A 17186-nucleotide genomic window follows, 5' to 3' on the forward strand; every position below is an offset into this window, starting at 1 on the left:
CAAGTGTAAAAATGTCTTCCTTTGATCATAATCACATTCTGGTGAGAAATAATGCCCTTCTAATTATTAGTGTGATGAACAAAAAAGTTAAATCAAAACAGATAAAGGTCACATGAAGAAAGGGAGAACTCTTTAAACTGATTTTTTTTTTAAATACTCAACACAATTGAATCGAAGCTACAGGCAGACACTGCCAAAATGCAATACAGGACCACTCTCTACTCACTGTTGAAGCTGTCTTATGGTAACGCTCCATAACATGTGTCCATGAAACCCATATTTCAATAACAGAGGAAGGATTTGGAATGATGTCCTGGATGCATTCTTATAATAACTGTGTGTTATGTTTGTTCTTCTACAAGAACAGTACCTCTTTGGGCTGGTTGCCTTTGGAGAGAATATCCAGTAAGTCAGCAGAAGAGATGAAGTAGAAGCGTGGAAAAGCTATTCTCTTCTTATCATGGTATTTGGCTAGTGCTTTCTCACACACAGCAAGTCTGGAGGAAAAAGTAACTCATCATCTGATGTCTTATCCCCATACCTTGTTTTGAAATTTTGAAAGATCTAGAACATTTCAGAGGCAAACCTTATTTGCAAATCCTCAAGTGTCTCCAAAAGATGGGGTTTGCTGGTGGCAGCAATCACGTTCTTTGTTTCAGCACTTTTAAACATTAGGTCCTAATCACACATTAAATGGGAGTAAATACTTTGCAATCACTTGCTAAAGACTGACAGTTTCATTATGCACACTTTTTAAAAGACAAATTATACCGAAACAAAAAAGAACATATTTTTGTTCCCTTACATGTAGACGTGGAAATTAGTTGAGTAACTGTACTTTGTTATTGAAACAAAATACTTAATTACATTTTCATGAAACAAAACTTACTTTTTACTCCTTCAAAGTACTCCTTACAAATCTCAAAGGACTTTTTGTTCCTTCTCTCATCCAGCCATTTCAGTTTAAACCATATAATCAAGTAAATCAGTAAGTGTGCCATTTCATCATCTACAGTAACCTTCCGTTGCTGCACAATGTAGTGTGTGCTACAGCTATCAGTGTGTGTTTGAAGATGTGTAAGCCAACAGACTGCAATGTCGAAATCGATGATGAGCGCCACTGACTCTACCTCAATAAAATGTTTCAATATGATGAAGTAAGAAAAGAGTCATATAAAATTAGGTGTCTCCTTTGACTCCCTAGAAGGCATGAATTCCAGCTAATTTGAAACAACATGTTAAGTTTGCTAATCTGCCAATGTTAACTGGCTACATTTTACAAAGTTCGCATGTTTTGTCTTTGCTAATGCCAGTTTAGACTAGCATGGAATCCAGTAGCTAATGTAGGCTAGGCAGGAAGTTGAATTCTAGATAAGGTAAATATTGGCTATTTACATCTTTAAAAATAAATAAATATTATATATATATATATATATATATATATATATATATATATATATATATATATATATATATATATATATATATATATTAGTTTAAAATAGTGTAGTTTCTTACAACTAACAGTCACATATAACAAATAAAAGTTAGCTTTTACATAAAAAAAACATGACCTTGCTTAATTCCAGCTTTTAAAACATTAACTTTTTACTAGCAGCGTTTTACTAGTAGCAACTTTTTTACTTTCACTTAAGTACATTTTTGGCTGGACACATCCACTTTCAACGGAGTAAAATTTTCATACGTTATCTACTCTTTCACTTATAATTTCTCTGTACTTTCCCACCCCTGCTTACATGACATCTCAGTGTGAACTTTTGGAAGTTAGAAACGCTCTCTGCAACTCATTTATCTTTAGAATGCTTTAGACTCTGTGCAAAATGCAGAACCCATGAATTCACCTTAAAGTCAGTGTCAATAGTGTGGAATCGCCGTGTCTCCTCAGGCAGCTGGTGATGAATGTCGTCTGAGCCCATAAAGATGCTCTCCAGGTAAGCCCATGTCCTCTGCACCTCCAACCAGATGAGTAGCACTGTGTCAGCCTGTGTGAGCTGGCCCTGCAGAACCCGCACCTGTCTGTGGAAGAACTTCACCTGCTTAGTCTGCAGCATGGCCTGCAACTGTACCTGAGAGGGAACAAAATTACATAAACACTAAGCAGGATGGTGCACAGTGCTGTACAGATGTACCTGATGCTGAATAATATATTATTTCGATGAGTGGCCTAGGATCATCAGTACATCTTCTTTCAAATGTGAATATCCTGATTAAAAATAATCAAGCTGACATTCATTCCACAGATCCACAACCAAAAGAATGCTTTTTACGCCTAAAGTAGCAATCCAAGATGCTATAGCTTCTTTTGGGTTTAACCATTTTCTCACAACCTGGTGCCGAGTGTTAACTTTGGCCTGTTGTATTTTTTAGGCTGTGTGGGAGTAAGGAGTCTTGAGATACGGCTGACTCATCGTGAACAGCATTGTGCTTGGCTGGATCTGGCCCCTACGCATGCCGCTTGTGAATAAAGACACTAATGCATGGTCTGTACACCATAAATCAGATGTTTGAATGAAGGCGGTTGACAATAGGAGATCTGTCCACCCTCGCCTCGGTGTAACAGAGAAGGCACACAAAGTGCTAAACACAATACTCATTTCCCAAGCAACCGCTTAAGAGTGCTTCTGATAAGCTAGTTAAATATGCCAAGCCATAACGTAAATGATGTCTTATTTCATTTCAGCTTCAATGTCTAAACACTGAGCTTATACAATGCTGCATCTCGATGCATATATGACGTGAATATGATCAAGATATTCCTGCACTAAAACTATAGGTCACTGTTGTAATAACTATAAATGAATATCCTTTGTAGACTTTGATACCTGATGATCTTCCAGTCTCTCAATGAGTTCATCGTCGCACTTCAGCACAGGTGTCGAGGTACGGAAGTGCTTATCATAAGTAAACTCCATCAGGGACCATGTCTGACTGATCTCACTTAACGCCTGATGGAGAAGAAAGAGACATTAAATTACTCTGCCCTACAACTCTTTTACTGAAGCAGACATGCAGTGAGGATGTTGTTCGCATGCTTGAACCAAAGAACTGAAACCTTTTCAATGGCCATCTCTTTCACTGCTTTAGAGACTGTATTCTGAACTTCATCTTCGTACACGTGTAGCTGCAGAGTCAGTAAGTCTGCAAGCGTTGTTTTCTCCGTCACGGTAAAGTCAACCTGGAAAAACACTCTTTTAACTGACGGAATCTTGGTACAATCTAGATTTTACTTGCATCCAGTACAAATTCATTTGTTGGTTTACAGTGACTACAAGTAACAGGTTACAAATGACAGTTTTGTAAACCACAGCTACTAAATGTGCAGTATACAATACATTATACCGCTAGTATTTTAATACACCCATTTCTACCCATTTCTCACTTTCATGGCCATAGCCAGCTGTGTCCAGTGTCGCTCTCTCATAGCAGAGTTCTGTAGCTGAGTCACGGCCCGTAGCGCAGTCAGCAAATCTTTCAGTGCATGGTCCAGTCCAACATACACATCCCAACCCCGGGCTTCTTTATCAAGACTCTGCATTTCCTGGAGTATTAAAACGCATTGGTTATCAAATTAATAAAATCTTCCAAAAAGAATTCCCCCAATCACAGAGTACTTGCTGTTCTGTATAGGTTAATAGGTTAGTCTTTTCCCTCCTTATATACCACATCAGATTCAGATTTCCTGCTGACCTGAGTTTGAATTCACAGAGCTCCCATACTCCAGAACCAAGACGGAGAAAAGCATATTTAAGACACTATCCAAACAAAATCCATCTGAATTTAACATTTTCAGACTAGCCCATATATATAAAATATATATTGCACATTACACAATACACACTACAGTGATGGAACAAATGAATTTACCTTTGAGGATTAGTAAAATGTATTTGATCTTATTTTCTGCAAGGCCAGCTGCACAGTCTGTCTAATACAATACAGATTATTGCTGATTATGAATGCAAATGGAAAAATACCCAAGCAGAATCTCTCACTTTTGCAAACCTCTTCAGTTCTGCATCCATCTGTTCCATGTTAATTTCTCTCCAGTGTGTCTCCTTCCAGACGTCTATAATACTCTGCAGAGAAAGATAATATTATAAGGATGCTCAGTGTAGACATATTACACCACAGGGTACAAATTCATACAACAAGCACAATATCCAATAACAATATACATCCGCAGAAACTATAGGCAATTTTGTGCACAATTCTGTATCTAAAGAATGAAGTCACAGCTATGGATTATTACTGATAACACAGCTGAAATTAATGTGATTGAATAACCTGAGCACACAGGAGCAGGTCCCAGAGCTGCTTTAAGATAAAGATCTGTCTCTGACAGAGCCTTAGCTGCCTGAAATCTGGGCTGCTCACTTCAAACAGCTTGCAGGACTCTTGCAGCGTCGCCGCCTCCTGCTCTAGTCTTACCACCTCGCTGTGCCACTGAGGAACCAAGACACAAAGGCAACTCAAAGTCAATGTGTAAAGGAAGTATTAGTGGAATAAAGATGATTAATATATATATTATATATATATATATATATATATATATATATATATATATATATATATATATATATATATTATAAGTAAACTAAAAACAGGAAATGCAGTACATTATCTAGCTGAGTGTAAGGACTCTCTGTGTTGCAGTGAAGAGGGGCTTCCATTCTAAACTTCTCCTCAAACTGGCGCAGCTTTATCTGCCGGGAGTGATATAAATCAGCAAGAAGTAAGAGAGACTGAAAAAAATGTTTTAATCATCTATCATTTGCACAGAAAATAATTAAAATAATAAATGGAATATGCTTTAATTTTTTAATAGACATTCTGTTTATTCTGTCACTCTAATCATAGTTAAGAATAAAAAAAAAGGCCCCAAGACCTCAAAGGCTCCATATTTCTTGCGTATGACTACCACCTCTGCATTCTGCAGAGGAGCAACCTCGTGCTTCACCAACCAGGCCAGCTTCTTAATGCTATTCCATCTCTCAGGTATCTCCTTAACAAAGAAAAGAAAATCAATCAATAAAAAATATTTCAAGATCTACTACACAAATCTGAATAAATCTAATCACTGTATTGTGAACCAAAGGCTCCAGAATACCAGAAAAAAATGGATCTAATCTGGTTCTGGGAATAAACCCAAAACCATTGTAATATTATATCAGAAATATCATAGGTATATGAAGATTGCTACCTCTAACTGAGTGTAGATATGGTCAGGGAGTGTTTCTCCATACTGCTGCAGCAGGCTGACCACAGCTGTGAGTGGCTCAAACATTTGGTCTGTACTGGGCTGTCTGGATCTGACAGCCAGCAGGCAGCCCATCACCTGCACTAGGGCCTGGTAGTCTCCACTCTTCACCGGCTCTCTTACTCCCGAGTCAACCCTGAGGATAAACTCCTCAAGGTCTGAAATACTGGAGAGAAATCACCAACCAGCAAATAAAGATAAGCATGTCAGAAAAGTGTGAGATTAATATCACTCATAGAAAAAAAGGACAAATGTACAATTTTAAAGGGTTCTTTGGTTTGTCTCTCAGAGAGGACCCTTAAAGGTTAAAACAACAGCAATCCATTTTGGCAAGGTAAAGAGAATGTTAACAGTTAGAGAAATAAATAATTTAGTCAATATCTACAAGTCAAGATATATGTAGCATATGCCTTTTCTGTTGCACCTCTCTTGAGGAAATAACCAATTTTTAGAGTGTATGTTGAAACTACTGCAGATTGCAGACTTGAGAACCCTTTAAAGTACTTGAGCTTTATATTTGAAATTGTACTATGTATCCACTTTTGACGAAAACACAGTTAGGTTTCTTCTCACTTTTCTGTCACGTATGATATGAGGTGCTCCTTGAACATCCAGCTCCATTTTTTAATTGTGTTTAAAAGACTCATCTTAAACGGGCGGATATCCACCCTAAACCAGCCGTCAAATACTCGCGAGTCCTCTAGCTTGCTCACTTGTACATACAGATCTTCATAACGGTCAATCTGTGTAGGAGAACAATATATATATTTAGATAATATATGTCCTAACATTTCAATCTGTTACGAAAAGCAAAATAAACCAGCATTTGTCTTTATGTCTGTTAAGAAAAGTATGAAAAATATGAAGTTTTACCTGCTCTTTGAACTTGTCAGTTGTGGGTGGATTCTCTGGTAAATCTACAGCCTCCTCATATGCTTCCACATATTCTGTTGTCAGAGCCTGACCATACAGGAGAAACTGTTTGAGAAACTCACTACGATCATCCAGCCACAGGTGTGTGTAGTTTTCAAATGAGATCTGATATTGGGAGACTCTCATGATCACATCTTTCACTCTCTCCATCACTTCCTGTCGTAGGTCTAAGAGGTCCAGCATATCATCCATATCACACTGCAAAATAATATTAGAGACATTCATTCATTTAAAAATTCACGCTACTATGACATTAAATCACTGCTGTTTCATAAATGAACATGAACAACCAAAACATATCTTTCTTTAAAAAAAATAAAAGAGAACTAACATTCACCTGATAGTCTTTGACACCCAGATGAGGTGCCACCCTTTTGATTTGGGTGGGCATTTGGAAAATGTCCTGTAACAGTCCCTCGACTAACTCATAAAGGCCATCTCCTGCACCGATGTCCAGAGAGGGTCTGAAAGCTATCTCAGACGCGCTAAGCACCATCTGAGCCTCTAACAGTGGAGCCTGTCTCACTGATCCTTCCATGTTGTTAACAAAGAACTCTAAAGAGTAAGTGATGGCATTGTAAAAGCCTTCCACTACCATTTCATCCACATATTCCACATACTCTTTCCATGCTTCCGAATCATCATCTGCTGTATAGAGGTTTTTGTTCTCCTGTAGCAAATAAAACAAATATTCTATGCATAAATGGCAAGGTAGAGGAAACATGAATATATAGGGACAATGTAGCATACACTATTAAATTGCCCCACATATGAATACACTCCTACCTGTAACAGACTGTGTATGGTCTCTCCATCTTTCCTGATGCTACTGTATTTCTTTGCGACACTAGCTGCTCTGTCCTCCAGCACCAGCAGTGTGTCTTTCTTACTATCCTTCCTGCAGAAGATTGGCTGTTTGCTCCATCCCTTCATCAGCTCCTTAATCATCTCAACATTGTCTCTGGATTTTTGAAACTTGCGCTCCATATTATACACCATGTCTTTCACCTGGCAGATATAGCTCAAGCAGCCTTGGTCTTGCCATGTCAGGTCAGTCTCAGCCCGATACAGCTGCTTGTCTATAGCCTCTAGCTCGGCTTTCATAAGGGAAATCTCTGCATCCACAGCCATCTGTCGTACCTTGTTGTACAGCTGGACTAGTAACTGCAAACTACTCATACACTAAAGAGGAAATGGAATGAAGGGAAAAGTCTCACTGAGTACTGACTGAGTACAGTTTCCTAGAAATGTCCCACATACTGTAAGAGACAGCAAAGACAATATCTACAGAGAACCACAATGAGTCACTTTCTACAAAGTTATAAGAATCATCACAAACCGTAAGAAACATGTCTCTCTTCTCATACACCTCTAAGGCAGCACAAGGGATACTGGTCTGGTCCAACATCCGAAGATGTCTGACATCCCTCAGGACAGCTAACAGCTGAAGTTAACAAGATAGGATCCATTCATTCATTTATTTGTTTGTTTGTTTGTTTGTTTAAATAGTCAACTATAATAATGTGCTGTACCTCTTGACTGAAGTTCACCGATAGGAAACCAGAAATGAAATCTCTCCTGATTAGGGGTTGGTCAAGGTTCAGCTGGCAGACCTGTTCTACATTACTGCACCAATCTGAGTACACCTCTTTTTCATACTCATCCAGCAGGGAGGACATCTCCATGTATTTATGATATAAGAACTTCATGTCTGCTTCTTCCATAGTCCTAGAAGGTAAGTGAAGCAGCATTCCTTCATTAATCATTAAAATTTATACAATAACTTAAGGGTTAGGGTTAGGGTTACCTAACCCTAACCCTAACCCTAACAGTAACTTAACTTAACAACAAGCAAATGTTGTGATTTTTTTCCCCCCTAAAATATTGTAAATGCCATTCAGGACTTGGGTGTTTGGAAACACTTACATGTCAAGCACAAATCGGAAATTCTCCCACTGGATCTGGATTCTATTTCTCAGCATTTTGGCCCATTTCAAAGCACCAGACATGTCCGGCATGTTCTTACTCACAGTAGCTTTACAATTCTCCTTCTGGAGACACACACCAAACAATAACAGCTCTCATAATCTCATAATGTCAAAAATTGAGCACTATTGTTAGTATATACACTCACTGAACACTTTATTAGGAACACCATACTAATACTGGGTAGGACCTCCTTTTGCTCTCAAAACAGCCTCAATTCTTCATCCCAAAAGTGTTCTATTGGATTTAGATCCAGTGACTGGGAAGGCCACTGTGTTGTGCATTCTGAGATGCTTTTCTGCTCACCAGAATTATACAATTATGTGCTTATCTGTGTTACTGTGGCCTTTCTGTCAGCTCGGACCAGTCTGGCCGTTCTCCCTTGACCTCTCTCATCAATAAGGCGATTCCATCTGCAGAACTGCAGCTCACTGGATGTTTTTTTCTTTATTGCACCATTCTGAGGAAACAGTAGAGACTGTTGTGTGTGAAAATCCCAGGAGATCAGCAGTTATAGAAATACTCAAACCAGCCAGTCTGGCACCAACAATCCTGCCACGGTCAAAATCACTAAGATCACATTTTTTCTCCATTCTGATGGTTGATGTGAACATGACCCGAAGCTGCTGGCCCATATCTGCATGATTTTATGAATTGCATTGCACTGCTGATAATTGGATGAATGAGCAGGTATACAGGTGTTCCGAATAAAGTGCTCACTGAGTGTATATGACCTATTGTGCTAACGAATAAGAGTGACACCTGCTCTCGTTGAGAGTTAAGTTGGTATTTACATGTTTCCAGCTCAACACCAAAAAGGTGCATCAGTTTGGTGATATTAGGGGTGAATGTTTCCTTAATGATGCCTCTGTCCATGAAAGGTCGAAACATAGCTAGCAGCTATGAACAAAACAAAAGTGTCAGTGTTTACACATTATTTTAATTGTTGTAAGTGACCAGTGGTAGGAACTTACTTTGAAAATAGATTCCAATCCTGAACAGTCTTTATAGGCCAGGCAAAGGATGTTACCAAGCCGTCTATCATAGTCTGCAACCTTTACTTTAAAATGTGCATAATCTTCATCAAAATCCTTCACATGAAACAGAAAATGCATTTAATTTCTGTGTGGTTTAACATCATAAACATTGGCTATTTAAAACTGTCCTGGAATTATATGCAGTATCAGTTCTGATACGTTCTGATACAACATTAACAGAGTAAAGGAGATATAGTTTGTCAGAATAATATTAAAGAAAGATGTTCATTAAGGTATCTCCAAGGAGTAGCATATCTTATCTTTCATCAACAGGACTCTTTCGATAGCTGTCATCACTGTGTTACTACCATAATAAACCAGCATATCACCATGGAACTGATGCTCACATGTTGCAAACTATACACCATATCTTATCTGTATTTCCTTGCCTCTTCCTAGATGGCCTCATCCAACTCTAACACTAACATGAAATCACTCCATTTTATGACACTTTCAACAAACTGTTCACTGGTTGTAAAAGTGTACCTTGGATGTCAAATCTAAAGGATCATATTCACTGTCCCTGATTCCTTTGCAGAGCTGCTGAAACTCAGAGTGCAGTAGAAAAACCTGTTCAGTGTACATTCGTCCCTTTATTCCACCAAAAATAACCTTCTCCAGTTTTTGCAACTTGACCATGGTGAAGAAAAGATCCTGCAATGCACATATCCATTTAATTTAGTGTGATTCATTTAGAAATGGACCTTGAAGCTGACGTACCATTAATCTATAAACAAAACCAGAAATGAGTCCCACCTCTAACTGTAGCACTCGAGCTGTGAAAGAGTCAAAACGTCTAAAGACCAAAGCGGATGGAAAGTCCCAGTACTTGCGTATTCCTCTGGAGCTGGCCCAGGTGGCCACATTTTCTCTGTAGGTATGGAATGTCTCTTTAAAAGATCTAATAAGCTTCGTAACAGTCTGAAGCTTCTCCAGAGTTTCCTCTGTCTCTCCTCGTAGCAGCTCTTCTCCACACAGGTATGAGTTAGCCTGATTGAAGGAAAGGAGAGAATGCTGATATTAACTTGAGCTATGTATCTAGTGCCATTAATGCTGAACATAAAATATTTGAGATGTTCAATACAGATGCTCTATTGTAAATTGTCACTATGTTCCTTCTTGGCTCATTTGGGAAAAAATAAAATGGTAAATTCCTCTGGCAGTCAAATCCTATTAAGGTACGTTCACATGTACAACGACTCGCAGCGACAAAATGACCAGAGACCATTCATTTTAAATGGGAGCTGGGGACTTCAGGCGACATGAGCGACAGTGACTGTAGGCAACTAGATGTGGGCATGTGCAGCAATGTGACAAAGTTGAGAAAAGTTTAACTTTATACAAATTTGGAGCAACTTAGTGCAGCAACTACCAATGGGAGTGAAGACAGTAGAGCACATGTGAGCCGTAATCTGCCATGCTGCCTGCGAGTCCGAATTGTTTCGTGAACCCAGACTTTCACCGCAGATAGATGGCCGCAATGGCAAAAAGCACACACTGCTTCTCCTTCATCTCGTAGGATATGAGACAAACATACACTGGTGAATTTTACATAAATAAGCTCTCCATCCAAAATGTTTAATTTTAGCAGCAAGAAAACGGGTTTGTTGTCAAAAGTGGAAGCGCCACCCACTGATAAATGTTACTATAGCAACCAGTAGTAGGAACACCTACTAGTGACTTCATAGTTCAGCGACTGCCGACTTGCAGCGCGGTATGTGTGAACGTACCTTAAATCTCCATCGTTATTACCTGCTGAATGAGGAGGTTGCACAGCTCCTGCAACAGCACTACAACACGAGCAGGCTGGCGGTAGAATGAGCAATGAGTCCAAACCAAAAAGATAACATGAAATAGTGGAGATATGAATGGGTGGATGGATGAGAACTCCTCCTTTTCAAAATAAGACAAGACTGGCCGAAGCTGCTGCAGGTGCAGATCCACATCTCTCGCTTCCTGTAATGCTACAAATAAAAAAAAATGTAAGAGAAAGAGTCAAATTTGCAAAAAAAAAGAGATCCATTCATTCATTCATTCATGTTCAGTAAGAGCTTTATCCTGGTCAGGGTTGCAGGGATCTAGAGCCTACCCTGGGAACACTTGGGTTGAAGGGGGACTACATCCTGAATGGGATGCCAATCCATCCTAGGGCACCACACACACACACACACACACACACACACACACACACACACACACACAAATTCACATCTAGGGGCAATTTAGAGTAGCCAATCCACTGGTATGTTTTATGGAGGTGGGAGAAAAGTGCTTAACCCAGAGGAACCCAGACCAACAAGGGGAAGAACATGCACAAACAGTAACCCAATATCAGGAGCTGGAGGTATGTGAAGTAGGAGAAGTGGCAACTGTGTCGCCTAGCAAAAAAAAAAAAAGATACGTTCAAGATTGCTGATTATTTTGCCACACTACCTGCACAGGCTTGTTGTTACAGACCACCATGCAGTGATAAAAAGATCAAGTAAGTTTAAACTTAATTACCATCATAGACCTCCTCTGTAAGTGCTCTAAAAGATGGATAATAGCTGCTGTCTGCCACTTCCAGGATTCTCACCATCTTCTGAACAGCTGGACTCTGAAGCTGAGAATAGGACGCTTAATTCAATTACATCATTACTAATGAATTACATGAGTAAAAAGTGTATAAATGCTCACAGGGACACAAACCTGTTCGTGAATGTTTTCTATGTTGTTTTTTCTTGACCTCCAGAAGTCTAGTTCAGTGCTTGGTCCTGGGTTCATCCCTTTTACGATGAGTTCAGCAGAATCTTCTTTTAAGACCTTTTGTATCAGATGGGCCCAATTAATGACCATGGACTCAACTGCATGCATCACTGCCATCCTGTCATGACAGCCCTGACTGAATCTGTGAAATTAAAGGAAATATGTATAATGTTAAATAATTGTGAAATTAATGGAATATGTTGTTAACTGGAAAGAAGGTATATTAAAATCACATAGATCAACATACATAATGTATTCAAGTGTAAAACTCCAACTTACAGATTGATGGATGCTGATGGATGACAGTCTTCTATCCTCTGTGTCACAGCTGGCACAGGAAGCACAGTTTTCCCATCAACTTGTCCTTTAACCACAGAGACCTTGTTTGATAAATTCTCTATGTGTCGTGTTACATCCTGGGATATCACATTTGGCCACAGCTGACGATTCTCCTTGTTTGACAAAAGTGGCAGGCAGACCTTGACATAAAACATCGACATATTATGCATGGAAAGATCTGTCTGATAGTGAAAGGTGACTCTGAGAGCTGGCAGATTTCAAAACCCAAAAATAGGCTAGAGATAATATTCACTCTAAAGTCCTTTAAAGCCTTGATCAGTGCTGATAACTTGTGAGATCATAATATTTTATTCAAATCTCACTTTCAGTAACTGCTTTATCCTGGTCAGGATAATAGCGGACACACTGGCCAAGAGGCAGGAATACACCATGGATGTATTCACACCCAGGGGCAATTTATCTTAGCTGATCCGCCTACTGGCATGTTTTTGAGAGGTGGAAGGCATCTGGAAAATCCACACAAATCCACACAAACACAGGGAGGACATATAGACAAACATCACCTGAGCTGAGGATCGAACCTGGGACCCTGGAGCTTTGAGATGCTACCTGCATTTGAAATGAGCAGGATTTCCTTGTAAGAGTTCTTTACCTTGTCCACACTGGTTGACAGCTGTAGAAGCAGGGATGGTGAGAGCACACCAAAGAGCAGTATGTTCCTGCAGTTTTCAGAAAGGACAGGCACATTTTCCTTCTTGAGAACATATAGCCTCTTGCAATCGGAAGAAGAAACCTGGTATACATACAACATACATGAAGAACAGCATGTTAGGTAGAAGTAAGAGTTAAGAGTATAAATACGCTGTAAAAACAAATTGCTGTAAATTTTACTGTAAACAATTGTAAAACATATTTACAGTAAAGTTTTGGTAATGCTGGGATTTGAACATTCAACTTGTTGAGCTAGAACGTAAAGCCGTAACCACTGAGCCACCACAACTAGCGAGATTAGTGCCCACTGATGGAACCACCTCCATTACTGAATTAATTCCATTCAATTCAATCTTACTTGTATAGCACTTTTAACAATGGACAGTGTCAAAAAGCAGCTCTACAGAAATATCTAAATTAGCCAGAGGTCATGGTGGAAAAGAAAAACTCCCCGAGACCACATGAGGAAGAAACCTTGAGAGGAAACCGACTCAAATAGTGTGAACTATTTGGTGACACAGAATAGTGCAATTATAGATAATTCCCTTCAATAATTGTGTACTATGTGGTCAAAAAGTACAATTATGTAAACAGGAAGTTTGTTATAGTTTTCAAATCAAGTCTATTTGTTATCAACTGATGACTACTGGAGACTTTCGTGCAAGTCTGTTGTAGGAATTATAGTCCTAAGTGATCTTCATGGTTGTTAAGTGGTATTATCCTTAGTAATGAAATTGATCTTTAACTCCACTAAAGGATTGCAATGATTCAATGTGAGCTAGTTGTGATAGGTGCTGTGGTTCAGTGGTTGAGGCTTTGAGTTACAGGGTCAGGGGGTCATGTTCAAATCCCTGCAGAGCCTAATTGTTATGGTTGGGTCCTTGAGCAAAACCCTTAAACTTCAGCTCAGTTCTAGCCTGCATCAGCCAAATGTACTGGATTATGGGAAATTTTATACTACGTAGGATATTACAGCTGTTTACTGTAAATACAGTTTATTTTTTTCAATAAATATATTTCCTATGAGGCTATTCACATGAAGATTTCACCAGACATCAGTATTAACTCAAGAAATCTGGAAATATGAAGAATTCACAACGTTAAAGTCCATAAATAAAAGTTATGAAATTACCACTAAATAATTTTTTTTTTAATTACCACTTAATAAAGTGGAATAACACAGGAAAAAGTATTGAACACAAGAAAAAGCAGTTCTCCAAGGTAAGGCAAAGAACCAGCTGAAATCCATAAGTAATTATACCCCCTATCTGTGCAAATTAATACCAGCTGTGTTAGTAAATTGATGGTCTATAAAAAGGCTTTTCGTTACCAAGGTGTCACACAAGAAACATCTCATGATGGATAAAAGCAAAGAGCTCTCAGAAGACCTTTGGAGCCTTATTGTTGGAAAACATATTGATGGAATCGGATACAGATGTATTTCAAAACTTCTGAATCCTCCAGTAAGCACCAGTGCGGCCATTATCCGCAAGTGGACACAACATCATTCCGTCATCAACCGGCCACGCACAATAGCTCCTCGTAAGATTTCCGATCAGGGAGTCAGAGGAGTAGCCCAAGAACCAAGGACCACTCAGAAAGAGCTCCAGAAACACTTGGAGGCAGCAGGTGCCATCGTCACAGAGAAAACAACAGGCGATGCACTCCACTGATCACACTCACCTCACAAGACTCCATTACTAAAGAAAAGGCATGTCAAAGCTCATTTAAAGTTGATACAACAATCCATAGCATACAGCGAAGGAAACTCTCAGTTGGTTTCAGAGAAAAAAATCAAGGCGTTAGAATGTCCCAGTCAATCACCTGACTTGAATCCAATTGAACAAGATTTAAAGACAAAATGTTTAGAAGAATAGGCCAAAATCACACCTGAATACTGAGGCCCATTCATTTCTTCATACAGGAAGCGTCTTGATTGAAGCTGTCATTACAAACAAAGACTTCTCCACTACGTATTAAATAAATTTCACTTAGCGTGTTCAATACTTTTTTAATGTGCCATTCTTCTTTACTTTATTTATGGACTTTAATGATGTGAATTCTTTATATTTCCAGATTTCTTGAGTTAATACTGATGTCTGGTGAAAACTGCATGTGAATAGCCTCACTGGAAATATATTTACTGAAAAAAATGCTGATGTGTCCAATACTTATTTCCACCACTGTGTGCTTTACAGTTATTTACTGTCCATTTTACATTTGGCAATCAATTTTTTTAAGTAAAGTACTCAATTTTTTTTTTTTTTTTTTACAGGGCAGAGGGTACACTTGGTGCAGGCAGAGCAACACTAGGATGCATGAGCAATACATGCTGCATGTCTTCTCTTAGTAAACCCATATTTTGGAAGAACAGGCCATACTCACCTCAGAGGAAACAGTGAGGACAGCAGAGGCGGCTGAAGTGAAAAACAAAAACTTAACTCGTGCTTCAAAGTAGTCAGTGAGCAGGAATTGGTTTTCCTCCATAAGCACGAACTTGTTCCAGGACTCTGTTGTGACTTTTAACATCTGGCAAATTTTCTCGCCCATAAACTGCACCCTTTCGTCTTCAGAAAACAGAGGGTCAACTTCTTCTTCATCTTCTTCAAACATCTCGTCCCTGAACAGTTTCAAACTTGGCGAAAAGTAGAATGAAATACTTTCACAGTTATGAAGGACGCTGTGTATTATTCTTTTTTAAACTAATGTGAAAAATAGCGGATTGTTTTGGCGCTCGCGCGAGACACTGAAGAGAAAAGAAATGCACGCGCCGTGAGGGGCGGGATGGCGTTGTGCTGCCATGGCAATGGACCCAGTGTAAACACGTTAGCTCAAACAAACTGGGTTTGTCCAACAGAAGCGGGAGCTGGTTTTTATAGTTTTAACCCACTGTGGTTTGACTGTGTCTGTAGGAAAGGACTTATTCCCCGGCTTGCCTTCCATTCATGAGGCGTACAACTCATTCTTTTTATTTTTATTTTTTTTTCATTTATCATGGCCTACTACATTGAGTTCCTTTGGGAACGACTTGTCAACTCGTCTTATGCTTTGCGACATTGCTTTTTTACTTGGTCTGAAAATTATTCAGAGAAAAATGGAAGTAACAGACAGGTTAAACGCTGTTCTGGGACAGTGAGTGCACCACTGTTGCCCTCTAGGGGCCTAATTTACAATTAAACCAAACATTTCCGGGTTGCCAGCTTGAAGAGTTTTAAGAATTTTCAGGATTAAAGCTAATAGTTATTGAACACTGAAATCAATCAAGGTACAATTTGTGTGTGTGTGTGGGGGGGGGGGGGGATTGTAATGAAGTGAATCATGTACAGCTACGATTAAGTTTGAATCAGTAAATGATATCTGGTGGGTTGCAACAGCTGTAACTAATTTACTTTATAAGAATCACAGGTTGCATTACCGGAAATAAGATTTCTGCATAACTCCAATAACTAGCTTCTTCTCCAATCACACACCGACTTGGAGCACTGTTTTTGGACATAACTTGTGGTGGACAACAGCTGCCTAAAAACAACAACAACAACAATAACAACAACAACAACCTGCCCTGAGTATCAGCAGTGTCCTCACGAGGGCAGTCCTTCCTCCTGCCAGGAGGAAATGAAGCTTCCCCACAACTTTTATTTCATAGTAAATGTCACCATTTCCAACATTACTAGTAATGTGTTGCATACATTGTGAAATAGCAGTTTTTTCACTCTCACTGTGTCTCATTGTGTTGCAGTAAGTATTTTTTTCCACACCATGATTGAAATCTTTAAAAATTAAACAATGCTAAACAGAAACAAGAAGCATTAATCTACTGAAATATGGTCTATACAATCTACATGCATATGGAAAATGTATCATTTAACCCTTGTGTTCAATATTTTACTTAAAGTGGAAACATGAAACTTGATGTGCTTGTATCTTTTTCTCTCTTGAATATCAAAACCTGTGTGGTAAATAAATAATTAAAACCGACTTCAAAAAGTGGTGAAATGTTAATTGACAGCAACTTTTTTTTTCTAAAAAAAAATAAAATAAATAAAATAAATAAAAATAAATAGGTTAAGTAAATTAACTGCGTTACATTACCTCCATGTCTTATTTACATTCATACCCAGAGCAATAGAGTATGATAGCCCAGGCATGATAAGTGGTTTTGTCTACTGTTCCCCAAATCATTTATCATTGGTCAT

The 17186-nt window shown here is 38.8% G+C and overlaps 1 protein-coding gene across 5 annotated transcripts in view; it reads right to left on the reverse strand.

The window, feature by feature from the left end:
- Positions 1–16461, reverse strand: part of LOC128609104 (dynein axonemal heavy chain 11) — a 62088-nt gene extending 45627 nt beyond the window's left edge. For 2 of the 5 annotated variants that reach the window (XM_053627499.1, XM_053627491.1), the window contains exons 1-28: positions 15376–16461; positions 12932–13072; positions 12259–12458; positions 11923–12121; positions 11737–11836; positions 10987–11198; positions 9991–10224; positions 9721–9888; positions 9172–9288; positions 8960–9097; positions 8138–8262; positions 7744–7939; positions 7551–7655; positions 6998–7393; positions 6549–6881; positions 6152–6409; positions 5852–6021; positions 5222–5444; positions 4907–5023; positions 4638–4724; positions 4306–4464; positions 3996–4097; positions 3401–3559; positions 3074–3196; positions 2844–2966; positions 1863–2087; positions 587–678; positions 371–497 (exon numbers count right to left, since the gene is read on the reverse strand). In XM_053627499.1, coding sequence (XP_053483474.1) covers positions 371–497; positions 587–678; positions 1863–2087; positions 2844–2966; positions 3074–3196; positions 3401–3559; positions 3996–4097; positions 4306–4464; positions 4638–4724; positions 4907–5023; positions 5222–5444; positions 5852–6021; positions 6152–6409; positions 6549–6881; positions 6998–7393; positions 7551–7655; positions 7744–7939; positions 8138–8262; positions 8960–9097; positions 9172–9288; positions 9721–9888; positions 9991–10224; positions 10987–11198; positions 11737–11836; positions 11923–12121; positions 12259–12458; positions 12932–13072; positions 15376–15603 — 4857 coding nt within the window. In that variant the 5' untranslated portion in view covers positions 15604–16461. The remainder of the gene's footprint in view (positions 1–370; positions 498–586; positions 679–1862; positions 2088–2843; positions 2967–3073; positions 3197–3400; positions 3560–3995; positions 4098–4305; positions 4465–4637; positions 4725–4906; positions 5024–5221; positions 5445–5851; positions 6022–6151; positions 6410–6548; positions 6882–6997; positions 7394–7550; positions 7656–7743; positions 7940–8137; positions 8263–8959; positions 9098–9171; positions 9289–9720; positions 9889–9990; positions 10225–10986; positions 11199–11736; positions 11837–11922; positions 12122–12258; positions 12459–12931; positions 13073–15375) is intronic. The other 3 variants (XM_053627508.1, XM_053627525.1, XM_053627517.1) reach the window with 3 other exon arrangements.
- Positions 16462–17186: the final 725 nt, after the last annotated feature.

Source organism: Ictalurus furcatus, chromosome 1 (assembly GCF_023375685.1).
Source record: "Ictalurus furcatus strain D&B chromosome 1, Billie_1.0, whole genome shotgun sequence".
In the NCBI taxonomy this organism is placed as follows: Eukaryota; Metazoa; Chordata; class Actinopteri; order Siluriformes; family Ictaluridae; genus Ictalurus; species Ictalurus furcatus.